Source organism: Lampetra planeri, chromosome 43 (genome assembly GCF_965212315.1).
Source record: "Lampetra planeri chromosome 43, kcLamPlan1.2.h2, whole genome shotgun sequence".
NCBI lineage: Eukaryota > Metazoa > Chordata > Hyperoartia > Petromyzontiformes > Petromyzontidae > Lampetra > Lampetra planeri.
The window spans coordinates 1,833,898-1,848,490 of record NC_136149.1 but is presented as its reverse complement, the minus strand read 5'-3'; the positions used below and the strand labels follow the sequence as shown (position 1 = coordinate 1,848,490).

General features: G+C 48.6%; 1 protein-coding gene across 3 annotated transcripts in view; it reads right to left on the bottom strand.

Annotated features, from left to right (window-relative positions):
- TMEM164 (transmembrane protein 164) overlaps positions 1 to 10,568 on the bottom strand; it is a 33,591-nt gene extending 23,023 nt beyond the window's left edge. For 2 of the 3 annotated variants that reach the window (XR_013588209.1, XM_078613999.1), the window contains exons 1-2: positions 8,959 to 10,568; positions 8,288 to 8,338 (exon numbers count right to left, since the gene is read on the bottom strand). Coding sequence is in view for 2 of the 3 variants with exons in the window: in XM_078613999.1 (XP_078470125.1) it covers positions 8,288 to 8,338; positions 8,959 to 10,023 (1,116 nt within the window). In the remaining variant the exon portion in view is untranslated. The remainder of the gene's footprint in view (positions 1 to 8,287; positions 8,339 to 8,958) is intronic. The other variant, XM_078614000.1, reaches the window with a different exon arrangement.
- Positions 10,569 to 14,593: the final 4,025 nt, after the last annotated feature.

Sequence of the window (14,593 nt, the reverse complement as noted above, 5' to 3'; positions counted from 1 at the left end):
TTTATTTTTATTTTACTTTTATTAATTATAATTTTTTTTGACCTACGTAACTTTACCGAAAAAACCTAAGAATATCAGCCCATCATCCCTGCAGGTTCGTTAAAACGAGTACCACGTTGTGGGGAAGCCAACCGCGGTTGTCCTACGGAGAGACTCGCCCCCCGTCGTAGGAATGTTGGATTACAACCACCGCCTCATACGAGTGGGACATCACTTTGACTTTCACGCAACAGCAGCTCCCATGTGCGCATCGGATATAGCGTTTCAATGTCAACCGTGAGCGATTGCATGAATAGAGGAGAACTTACGTAAGTTAGAGACGTAACATTAACCGTGAATTACAGCGAGTGGGGCTTGGGCAGGACACGCCACAGCTCGCAGGGGCGATGGCTGGCGGTCGAGACTGACGATGAGGCCGCCTACAGTGGAGATGGAATTGTGAAAAACCAGCTCGTGTCGAGACGCTAAATAGATTGTTACATCACAGCACCGTGAGAGAGATGGCGACGTCTTGGGGAGACCTTCGCTCAATGTTAAATGGATCACGGCTGCTGCTGCTGCTGCTGATGATGATGGTGAATTACACAGGAACATCCAGCCACGCAAATTGGCTGCGGCATCAAAACCAACATTTCATCAGAGCTGCGTCAGCAAGACAATGGGGGGGGGGGGGGGGGCAACACCTATGCTCAGCATCAATTAAAGGGTTGGCAAACGCCCGGTTGTTTTTTCTTTCCAAAGTTGAGCAAAAACGTGTCTTCATGAACAGTGGCATCGTGATCCAGCGGTTTGATTTGATCCGTTTTGCTTTCACCATTTTTGATGACCCAGGTCACTCTTGCAAATAAGACTCATCCAGGGTCTCTTGAATTCTCACCTTGCCAAGACGAATAATTTCGTCTCATCAATATTTCAATTTGGCCTCTGAGCTGCTTCCCGGCGATGCCACCAACATGCGACGTCCCAGGGCAGATGCGGTTGAAGAGCAAAAGTTCTGGGTCCGTGGCTCGAAAGTCAATCAAATAAGTTGACCAGGTGGCACAGAGGTCAGGGGACTGAACTGGCATCGACAAGATCCTCCGTTTGAAAACGGGTTTCAGCCACTGCCCGCGATTAAATGGGGTTCTCAATTCTCATAAGTTGATGGTCACAGCCTGGTCACCGTTTACTGTGCACAAATATTCTCATGAAATCAGATTTTGCACTAAATTTGGCTAAATCCCAGCTCTAAGATTTACAAAGAAGCGTTTCACTGACATGCGATGGAATTTCTCCGGATGCGTTTACTTGCAAACGTGCCACGCTCTCGTGTGCGGTGGATGAGAGGGTCAATTGAAAGAGCTTTCAGTCATAGTTCTGCAATATCTCCTTCAGCAGTCCGTTCTTTAACAAATGGTACGAACCACTACTCTGCGCAGATTCTGGACCCTCGGCTCATGACATGATACCAATTTCACGTTTTGTACTTCAAGAAAAGACAAGTGTTTAATTTTTTTGTCACAAATGAAAGGCTAATCTTTAAAAAGTCACTGCTATACCTCTCCCCCCAACTCCCAGTCCCCCCCACCCTAAATCCACCCACTAAAATCCCTGACCCTCGAGAGACAAATGAGGAACAGGGGGTGAAACAGTGAACGGGCAAGTTTGGACGAAAGCCAAATCGGGAGTGCTTTAAATTCGGAGCACAAAGCGCAGGATCTCACAGCTCTACCTCGGCCCTACAAGCGACTGCAGACCGAGTGCCAAAACTACGGCACGCCGTTTAGCGAGAATGCTCGTGTGATGATGACCTTGGATGTATGTTGAACTTCTTTCGCACCATACGTAGGCAACCATGCTAATCGGAAGTGTGGATGATGATGATGAGTTTACCCAAAAGATGAATGCTCTGTTGCCTTGCTGTATAACCGCCCAAGGCGGCTGCGTTATCGCACAGAGCCGGGCGGTGCCCTTCCCACGCTCTAAGATAAAAAGTGTGATTTATTTTTTTCCCAATTTGTTTCTTGTGCGGCGGTGCCTGGGAACATCTATAAATTAGGTCTGGTTGTGGTTTGTATTTTATTGTAATATAAATAATATAAAACAAATCAAAGGCAAGGCACATGGGGTGCCATGGTCACGAGATGTTAACTCCCTCGCCTGGTATACGGGATGTCGTGGGTTCGATCCTGACCCTGACGCCAGCTGCTGTAAATTTGGCGTTTTCATGTTCTCCCCGTGGTCGCGTGGATTTTTCGCCAGGTCCTCCGATTTTTCCCTCCGCATTTATAATCAGCATCACGCGTTTGGAGTATTCGGCTGCTGTAAATTTCCACACGATGATAAGCCACTTTGTTGAGCTTTTATTTGTGGCCAGGTAGCTTCTGAAAAAACAGCTGTACAACAACTCAGTGGGCGCGACCTGGTAAGCAAATAATTTAAGTAATAGTTTTAGTTACATGGAGCACAGACATGCCGTAGCACATGCACACACATATTTGTGTAGCTGTGTGTAGAACGGCACATTTCACTTTCGCGTGATAGTATATGAACAATAAAGTACAGCCAATTTGCCAATCCACTGCTGGATAAGGGGTCGCCCCCCACATCGATTGAAGGGTCAGTGACAAAACTTCCTCGTGCTGGTGAGTGCAGGTTGGTGAAGGTGGGGAGCATAGTCACAGGAGCACAGAAGTACAGTACAATAATTATGTTTACTGCACTGCCCTCTGCTACTAATAATGTAGTGCGGTGGACAGCAAAAGAACGCAATTCCAACCCTGATGAGGAAAAAAAAGGGTCCATTCGATATCACCATGCGCCTGGCGTACGATTTAGTCAGAGGCTGGCGAAGTTATCGAGCACGAATTGTAGTTTCGACCTTTATGCACCCGATCTGCCACTCTGCTGCGGTTAAAAACACGACCACAATCCAGGTCTGCAGTGTTCCCATGCTTCCCCTTCCACGCCAGCGCTTGCGTTGTTCGACTTCTTTATTTTTCCACTCAATACGGCGTTTGATAGGTCAGCCCGTTTTCTCCCGGACCACACTTCCTCGTCCCGGCGATGCCCGCCTCTGCGTTTTATAATAGCTGCAAGAACCCAACCAACTTCCCCAAGCGCTACAGATGAACAACAGCAACGAACAGATTTAGAGAGATTTAGAGATCTCCCCCCGCTCGTGCAGTCTGCACAGACCGTTGGGGGCAAGTGCCGTTCGCGAGAAACCTTACGAATGCCGATCACGGCGCAGGCAAGGGTGGTGTGGCTGGACCCATGCCCAGCTGCCTATTGCCTCCCCAGTGCTGACGTTTGCAAGATTACGTACAGCCGTGAAGAGCCAGGCCTGGTTGCCTCTTGTATCCCCGTAACTGTTTGCATACTATACCAGGTACTCATTTAAGGCTGATGCGACCTAATAGGGGCTCAGGATCAGTTCTCTCCACTGATATTAGCCGTGGTTGGGGAGAAAAGAACTTGCACACACGCACTTGCGACTCATGCATACACACACACAACACATTTGCACAAATCCAGAGACCCTCTTTAGCAATCAGCCTCGCACTGTCGGAGCAACTGTTTTGACTCATTAGCGAGTGCCTATTAAGGAGTACGAGAGAGTGCTCTGGGCAGGACCGTGCCGAGCAGCCTGTTAGCTCAATAAAAATGTTCACACACTTCACAGCCGATGCTCAGTTAAGGCAATGGCAGGGCAACGTAAATTACGTTTGTACAAGGTGAGGCATGCCATACACTGTGCTGTCTTCATTAATGCCCCGTAGAGCTGAACATAGTTCAAAAGAGCTCACAAACACCGAGCTCTCATACTCTGATGGTGCATTGTCTTTGAGTTGTGCGCCTTTTGGCGTCATCTGGTCCAACACCATGTGAGACTATGCTCTAAGGAAAGCTGTCTCGGGTGTGGACCAATCAATTTCAAGGACATTATCAGAGTTGTGTTTTTTGTTTGCATTCCGACTGCAGGTATTGTGGTCAATGCAAACATGACTCCTTGTAAAAAAAAGGTGTCAGTTTTGTTGCCAGAAAAAAGGGTAACAAACCAATTATCACCTTGTGAAAGACCCAACGCAGAAGATCCCTGGGTTTGATATTCCACGAAACTCATGGTCCAATTCTAGATTTGAAGCTTTCGTGACTGCAAGGATTCATATTCTTAGGTTTTTTCGGTACCTGATGACGATTGCTTGTGTTGCAATCGAAACGTCGTGATTTTTATTTTTATTTTATTTTACTTTTATTAATTTTAATTTTAATTTTTTACCTACGTGACTTTACCGAAAAAACCTAAGAATACTCATGGTCCACCCTAAACCGCATCCACTGCACACACCATGGCAGATGCGGATACCTGACGCACAAATGGGAAATTCAGAACAGACCGTACCACGTGTAACAACGCAATGCGCGATCCACAAATACGAAGGAGACATTACAGCGAAACACTCTGCCGCTACGGACGTGGTTATCTGGCTTGACCACTGAATGTGAAATTGTAGCTGTTTCTCTGCGCCTACATCAGCCGTATGAAAGAAGAAGACGAATGCCCTTTTGGCCCCATTGTCTTTTTGGCATGAGACCCCTATGGCTACGTTAGCCCCCAAATTGTGAACATCGTGGTCACAAAGATGAAAACAGTCGGTGGTATGCGTCTGATTTGAGGCTTGGTCGACGTAGGAAAAGCTCAGGGCAGGTTGAGGTTCACCATTATTGATGTCGATCGATCTTAAAAATCGAACCCAGGCCACCGGGATTGTCAGTTTGCAAACCAATGCAAAACACTTTAGCTCACACACACACAAAGAAACAAGATCTCCCACATCGCCTTCCACAAGACTGTCCGGAAAAGTGCTGTTAGCGAGCACCTATTAAAAGTCGGACCGGCGCATGAGCAGGTGGTGCGGAAAATACCACTCCTAGCCACCTTTGTCTTCCCAGTGCTGGTGTTGTTGACGTGCCACACTAGGTACTAATCTAAAGCCGAGTCTACCTTGGGAGGCCTGGGAAGAGTTCAGCAGTCCCTTTCTGCTGATGTTATGTTTGGCCGGGAATTGAACTCTGGTGGCTCGGGTTTTATCCCAGCAAGCAAAGCACTGCAACGCCTTTCCCGACCAAACACTCAAAACTCTCACTCACACGGCAGGCAAAATGTTGCAAACACGAGATAAAAAAAATTGCTTCACTTGAAAACTAAGCTATGTTGACCTGATAATGGATTGTGCTTATGTCAAAGTGCCCATCTGTGCGGACCACAGACATTAATATTTTTAAAATAAAATGTCTGCAGATGGCAGATTTTTTTGCGTGTGGATAATTTGTAAATCCACTGCTGGATGATGGCCTCCCCCCACACTCTCTTGCTCATGGGGATGTTGGCCATACTTTTTCACGCTGGCCAGCACACACTGGCACACATTAAAGTCTACAAAGACAAATATCTCCCCGTATAGCCTTTAACAGGCTGTAGGGGCAAGTGCTGTTAGCGAGCACCTATTAAGGCCGTCACGGCACACGAGGGGGTGGGTGGCCAACACCACGCCCGGCCGCCTTTGTCTCCCCCAGTGGCGATGTGTCCACACCAGGTACTCATTTGAGGCTAAGTCGGCCTAGGGGAGGCCGGGTACCGGTTCAAATAATCGTCACTGGGTGTTGGCTGTGAGCGGGAATCGAACTCAAAGACACCAACACGCACACTCACAAACACACACACACTCACAAACACTCACTAACACACACAAACATACATACACTCACAAACACCCACACTCACCCACAAACACACACACACTCTCACACTCATTAACACACACAAACAAACACACCCACACTCACAAACACCCACACTCACACTGATAAACACCCACACTCACAAACACACACGAACACCCACACTCACACACCCACACACTGACACCCACCCACACTGACACCCACCCACACACCCACACTGACACACACCCACACCGACACACACCCACACACTCACACTGACACACATACAAACACCCACATTGACACACCCACACATGCCACAGACAAAGACACACACACAAACTGTACAGCCACTTACAGTACTGACACACCACACCTCAATAGGTGTACACCCTTACATTCCCACAATGCTCCACTACACACACACACCCTGTCACCCGAACAACTCCTCTTATTCACTTACACACACACATGCCCATGCAATTACTATACACACAAATATATCACTTGTGTAGCTTTGATCAACAGACCGCCAGGGCCACATTGTTGTGAGCCAGTAAAAACATCTCTGAAGTCACACGCCAGGATGGTGTTGGGGGTAGTCTCAACCACGCCCGCCCGCCTTTGTCTCCCCCCGTGCTAATGTTTCACACACCGCACCAGGTACTCGTTTTAAAGGCCGAGTCAACCCAGGGGTGGCTCAGGACCGGTTAGAATATTCGCCACCGCTCCGTGCGTACACAGAGACCTACACACAATTATATACACACACACACAATTACTGTTGTGTAAAGGGTTATTCCACACACGCACCTATATACAAGCACCTATATACACACAATACATACACACACTTTCACAGATACATACACAAAGATTTCCCATATAGCCTTTAACACATTGTTGGGTCCCAGAGCTATTAACAGGACACCGTATGAAGAGGTAACACACAGAATCAGAATCTTTATTTATCCTCGAGAAATCCGATGATCTACGAAGCTCTTTTGCACAGATGTCCGCTAGGGGGCGTGTGAGAAAGTTACAAAACCCGATAGGATGAGTGCAAAGTACAGGGAACACACGAACACACATGCACACAAGTACAGGGAACACACACACCTACACACAAGTACAGGGAACACACACACCTACACACAGGTACAGGTAACACACCTACACACAGGTACAGGTAACACACACCTACACACAGGTACAGGTAACAGACACCTACACACAGGTACAGGTAACACACCTACACACAGGTACAGGTAACACACCTACACACAGGTACAGGTAACACACACACCTACACACAGGTACAGGTAACAGACACCTACACACAGGTACAGGTAACACACCTACACACAGGTACAGGTAACACACCTACACACAGGTACAGGTAACACACCTACACACAGGTACAGGTAACACACCTACACACAGGTACAGGTAACACACACCTACACACAAAGGAAACGCATAGACGGTTACACAGAAACACACGAACACGCCGACATACGTGCACACATGCAAAACATAACATGGACACAACAGCCACAAAGTGGCGGTGACGTACGTGCTTGTGCCAGGCTAGGTGCACGTTGGGGCCGTCTCGGGAAGTGTGGAAGCCACTGGACAGACCAAGGTGTTAACTGGCCGAGATGGCACAGAAACTACACACGAACACATGCGCACACACACACACCTCTACCTACACACACACACAGACAAAGATCCCCTGTATAGCCTTAAAATACTGTTGGGGCAAGTGCTGTTAGCGAGCACATACACACCACACGCACACATGCACGCGGTTCAACATGCACACCACATACACACACACACACACACCTACTTACACACCACACACACATGCACGCGGTTCAACATACGCACAGGCATGCTACACCGCAGACACATGCACACACACACACCTACTTACACACCACACACACACATACACGAGGTTCAACATACGCACAGGCATGCCACACCACAGACACATGCACACACACACCTACTTACACACCACACACACACCTACTTACACACCACACACACATGCACACGGTTCAACATGCAAACCACAGACACATGCACACACACACCTACTTACACACCACACACACACTCACCTATTTACACACCACACACACATGCACACGGTTCAACATGCACACCACATACACATGCACACACACCTACTTACACACCACACACAGAGACACACAAACCTACTTACACACCACACACACACGAGGTTCAACATATACACAGACATGCCACACCACAGACACATGCACACACACCTACTTACACACCACACACACACCTACTTACACACCACACACACCTACTTACACACCACACACACATGCACACGGTTCAACATGCACACCACATACACATGCACACACACACACCTACTTACACACCACACACAGAGACACACACACAGACACACACACCCCTACTTACACACCACACACACACACGAGTTTCAACACATACACAGGCATGTCACACCACATACACATGCACGCACAGACACCCACCTACACGCACACAGATATCCTACTGCAGGATTGTTGGGGCAAGTGCAGTTAGCGGGGACCTGTGAAGCACGGCACTGCAAACACAATACAAAGATCCCCCGGATAGCATTCGCACACTTTTGGGGGCAAGTGCAGTTAAGCGAGCACCCTACGAAGTCCGGCGCGCCACACACAGACACACACACAGACACACAGAGACACACACACACAGAAACACACACACACAGACACACACACACACAGAGACACAGACAGACTCACACACACAGAGACACACACACACAGAGAAACACAAGGATAAAACAAAGACAAAGATCCCCCGTATAGCCTTAACAGACTGTAGGGGCAAGTGCTGTTAGCGAGCACCTATTAAGGCCAGCACGGCACACGAGGGGGTGGGTGGCCAGCACCACGCCCGACCGCTTTTGTCTCCCTAGTGGCGATGTTTACACACCGCACCAGGTACTCATTCAACCTAGGGGAGGCCCAGGACCGGTTCAGATAATCGTCACTGGTGTTAGCCGTGAGCGGGAATCGAACCCGGACACCGGGTTCATAGCGCAGCGCGCTAACCGCTACACTACCGCTCCCCGCACACAGAGAGACACACACACAGAGAGACACACACACAGAGAGACACACACACACAGAGAGACACACACACACAGAGAGACACACACACACAGACGGTCACCTGTATGGCCGTGACTACGTGGCACGGGTTGAGCAGGAAGATCAGGGTCCTGGTGGCGAACTTGAACCCGACCTCGATGCCGAACGTGAGACACAGCGCGGTGAGCAGGAGGCTGCGGGCTAAGCTCCCGTGGCAGCGAGGGGTCTTCTTCGCTCCATCTCCACCTTGGAGGACTCCCCTCCCTGCCGAGACGATTACTCCTCCCGCTGCTGTTGCTGCTGCCGCTCTTCTGGGGAGCGCCGCGTCTCCTCGCTGCCCCAGGTCCCCCAGGCACATCCTCACCCTCCTCCACGACACCCACATCTCGGCCAGGGACACGCCGAGCACGAGGGCGCTCTCCGCGATCCTCTGGCCGGGGCTCAGGAAGGCGGCGCACGAGGCGCCCCCGTTGCCCGCGATGTCCGGGTTGACCCCCCCGTAGGCGACATCGAGAGCGCCCCCCGCGATGCTGCGCAACGAGCCCGAGGAGAGAGCCAGGAGCCACGGGGTGGCCGCATCATCACCGGCACCGCCGATACCGCCGCTGCCGTTCACCGCCGCTGCTGCTGCTGCTGTGGCCGCCAGCGCTGGGTCGGGTTGTGCTGCCTGCCAGGGGCAGTGCGGCAACAGGGCGAGGAGGCTCCACGCAGCCTCCTGCTGCTGCTGCTGCATGGCGCGTGCGGGGGATTGTGTGTGTGTGGAGGGGAGGATGTGTGTGGAGGGAGGATGTGTGTGTGTGTGTTGCGCGCGAGTGTGTGTGGGAGAGAGGATGTGTGTGTGTGGAGGGGAGGGAGGATGTGTGTGTGTGGAAGGGAGGATGTGTGTGTGTGTGGGAGGATGTGTGTTGTGTGTGTGTGTGGAGGGGAGGATGTGTGTGTGTGTGTGAGGATGTGTCTGTGTGTAGAGGAGAGGGAGGATGTGTGTGTGTGTTGCGCGTGTGTGTGTGTAGGGGAGGATGTGTGTGTGTTGTGTGTGGGAGAGAGGATGTGTGTGTGTGTGATTGCGATGGGGGAGGATGTGTGTGTGTAGAGGGAGGAAGTTATGTGTGTGTAGCAGGGTTGTGGACGTGTGGTTGGTTATATGCATGCGTGTCGTGGGTGCGATGATGTGCCTGCGTGCTGCGCGAGTGTGTAGGTGGAGGATGTATATGGGTGGGTAGGAAGATGTGTGCGTGGGTAGGGGAGGGTGTGTGGGTGTGGGGAAGGGTGCGTGTGTGTACGTACGTCGCGAGTGTGTGGGGGTTTAAGTGTGGGTGCATTTTGTGACATCAAACACTCCACCTCCTCAACTCCCAATGATGGGGCAGTCGTGGAGCGAGTTGAGAGTTCATACCTGTCAACCCCTTATCAGTGCCTACCTGATTTACAAACCGCGTGCCTTTACGAATCTCAAAGTTCATCCTACAAAGTCCCATCACAAGAGAGAAACACAAACAAATAGAAAACAAATGGTTGCCCGTATTGAAACGGCTATACGCCGTATAGATGGGTTGACAGGTATGAGAGTTGTCCTACCTGAGCAGTGTGCTTATTACCAGCTTCGGTTTGACAGCAAAGATCTCACTCCGAATCTGTCGAGCGGCATATTTCATCAGCTGCGTAACGTTGCGTAGAAGCTACTTGGTCTGTCGCTCCACACGAAGCTTCAGGTCTTCTCGGCCACAGTCATGCCCTTCCCTTCTCAATGCATGCGAAACATGACCCCCTCTAATGGAACATCTGCACCGGTTAGAAACATTCAGGCTGACCTGCTTACGATCCATCCAAAGCCTGATTGTGTGAGGAGCTCACAAATCCTTAAAAGATCTGGACACAGTCCCATAAGTGAGCTCCTCCGGCGGGCAAGGCTCTGTTGACTGGGGCATGTAGCCCGCATGTCCAGCCACCGCATGCCCAAGCAGCTTCTGTTTGGCCCGATAGAGGAGGCTAAATGGGCGAGATGGCATTATGTGATACGAGAGGAGAATGAGCTGAGTTGAATTGCCAGTGGCTGGTACCAGCGGTGTCAAGATCGGTCTCCGTGGAGGAGGCTCGTGAAGACTTCACGTGGCCTTAAAGTGCACCTAGCCTGGTACAAGCGCCGTGGTGACGTCACCACCACTGGTTGTTGTTGTGTGCGTGTGCCGTATGTCCTGTGCGTCTTAACGCCGTGAACTCCAGCGGGGTCTGGTCGGGTCAGCGACCTGGAAGATATCTCCACACCCGGCACACCACATTTAGTGCGACTCTCCATATGGCTGTGGCTTCTGGTCACTTGCCTATTGCAGTCCACCACCGACATTGAAAAATATTCAGCGATAAAATTTAGCGCGTGCATGTGTTTGTCTGTCAGTCTTGTGCGTCTGAGTGTCTGGAATGTGTGTCCTATGAATGGTAATAAATGACTATATTTGGTATTCGCTTCATTCTTATGGCGCCGAGCTATCGGGAAGGAAGACGTTGTGCTTCACTGATGGATATATGCTGCCGGTAGGGAATGGCAATTGCTGTGTGGAATCCCAACTTAGGAATTTATCATGACGCCACCACACAATGGTTTACTCCATTCGAATGACATCAGGGGATGTTTAACGGCCACTGTGACGTAGTTGTCGCTTCGTACTTTACAGTTAACTCGCATCAAAGTATTGACCAGGGCAGCCTGCCAGATTCGAGCCACGTACCTCTGCAACTAAAAGCAAACGCGCTGTTACTGGGCCATATCATGTGACCATCCTGAACTGCACGAAGCACTAAGTGACTGTAGTTTGTACAGAGCATGTGTGATGTATCCATTGCATCTGCAGAATATTGCGTCATGACATTGATACAAATCTCATGGCAATGATATGTATCAGTATTTACCATGTCCCAAGGTTTTCTTAGTATCTACAGTACGACAGTGTATATTGCGTAATGTGTCCATCATATACTATGCACAATTGGACATCTGGACATCTGTGAAAAAATTGTCACAGTTCATCGGATTCCTCCAGTCTAAATAAAGATTCGGATTCTGACAATTGTTTTTATTTGTGTGTACGCTGTTGTGCTCCGTCTGTAACTTCCCAATTCTGGCCGAAAGGGGTCCCCCATTGTCCTCCATTCTTCCGTTTCCTTCGCTGTTCTGTCCAGCCGTGGCCAGTGGAGAAACACCCCCCCCCCTCCCACTGTTAAACTCTACTTCTACGTTCCCACGTCTATTCTCCTAGAGTGGTGAAGTATGGTCAAATGCCCCCCCATGATCCGGTTTGGCCTAGCGAATCCTTCATCCAGCAGTGAACTGACAAATGAGTGGCTTTACGTGTTTATGTAATTGAACTGCTATTTTGATCACGGCCACCACCCAAACACGGTCCCCTCCAATTACGCTAAACGTGTTTGTATGTGCGCTTAATTGAGGGCAGCGGAAAACCCTTGCGTTGTCTCACTAAACACATCGCGACGTCGTACATCTCACACGCTGTGTGCAGCACACACGACGCAGCATTATACAGAACACGCACTAATTGCTCACACGCGCGCGCGCGCACTAAATGATGGTTGCCACCTCTGAGCAACAACAACAACAACACAAACGGGACGTACCATTGGAGGAGGAAAACTACATGCCACGAACTGAAACCAGGTCTGATGGGCCCATATTCTTTGCCATGGCTCAGTCTTGGTGCTGTGGCTGAAATGAGGCAGCTCAAAGCCACGCGTATAGCGTGAGCATGTGTTTCCTCTGGTTTGGCCCAATTGATATACTAATTTTTTCTCTAACCCCCCCCCCTCTCTGCCTCCGCCCCCCCTCTGTCTATTTAAGGCCACCACACAGAGACGATCACCCCTCTCTGTTACTTGTGTTGCTCTCGCTATGTATCTTGGTGATATCTGTCTGCTAATATGTCTGTCTATAGTTTTCTGGTTAGATTTTATGTCGCTATTTCATTATACCTGATGATGATTGCTTGTGTTGCAATCGAAACGTCGTATTCTATTATTTAATTTAATTTATTATTTTATGTTTAGACGTGACTTAACCGAAAGAAGCAAATAATAATTCCTGCAGTCACGAAAGTTCTAAAATTAAGATTAGTATAGATTTATACTTAAAATTTTGATCTGTATTGTATTATGATTGTTATTGGGATCAGACATTGAAATGGCATTTTTTGCACTTTTTGTACGCAGCATGGACGGGTTGTACTTTTTCTGTAGGATGTTATTGTTTACGTATGTGATGTTTAGATTTGTGTACAATGAATTTTAGGTGTATCTTGTAATTTTATTGTTTGTTGCGGTTGAACCCAAATCAAGAGCCGAATGGCTCACAGGGTAAATCCTAATAAATTAAACTGAAACTGAGCCGGCTTTGCGCATGGCTCCAACCATGCTAAGGACTTATTTGTGATGAGCTTGAGCCAGGATTTTTGGAAGCTATCGAGTGTCCCAAAGCCTGAACTGAGCCCGAGTTGTGAGATTCTGAGCCAGATTCTGAGCCGTGACTTAAGCATCCGGCCCTGCGTTGTTTAATGTTTCGAGAAAACTTAACTACTACAATTCCTTATAGAGGAAACACATGCTAATTAGCTGATTACTAATCTATGATGTAATTACAATAACCACTCCCCGCCTCTGATCTCTGCACCTGATGGGTTCACAGTGATGACGTCATCTTGCTCTATTTAAGAACTGAAGCAGGTGGAATGCTTCACAGTTCTGGCAAATCGCCCGATGATGCTGGTTGATGTAATTACCAGCGAAACGTCGTACAACTCAAATTGTAAATGTTGTGGGTTTACTCTCCAACACACCGGCGGGCTGAAGTAGTCACTAATTGTCGCGTTGTTTACGTGACAAACCTTACTGGCTGTGTCGGGTGGTGGAGGGTTATGACACATTTATATTTATGCAATCTAACCCAAAAACCTTTCTTATGAACTACTTTGTGTCGCGCATAAAATAAACGTATTGCAGCGTACACTGTATTGTATATCTACAGTATTTTGGTGCTTTGGGGGAAAAAAATCGCTTTCATTTTAAGTCGTTTCGATATTCGTCGTCGCACCTTTGAGGAACGCATCCACGACGTAGACCAGGGTATCACTCCACTTGTATGTACAGCAGACAGTTACAGGGCGTCCAGATGAAATCGGTGATGTTGCGTTGTGTGATGTTTAAAAACGAACGCACATTAAACACTATTTCAATACACTCGACCCTATAATATGATAAAGCAATGTACACGGGATGCAAAACTTCTAAACAAGCCCACACATGGACTGGTGCTATACGTTCAGTTGTGTGTGCACTTTTAAACACTGACTTAGGTATGTATACGATGCAGAATTGCAAAAGAAAGTAGCTTCTAATGCTGCATTTGTATTTTTACTATTAAAAAAATGTGTGTTCGACCAAGGACTTTGTATGGAATGTAAATAAGAAACGTGGCCTCAATGGACTCTCACCTCGTCAAATAACTCTTTTAGCGTACAAAATAAACACAAAGTAAGAATTTACAGCCCTTCCTCAATCCACGGCTGCATCAAGGACTTCCCGTGCATTGTCAGTTCTGTGGCTTGTCTGGACATATTTCACCACTCTGGGCAGTGTAACCTGGTCGCTTCTGAAAAATAAGCTAATAGCTCAGTGGGCTTTACCTGGTAAGTAAAAAAAAAACAAGAGTTTAGGTG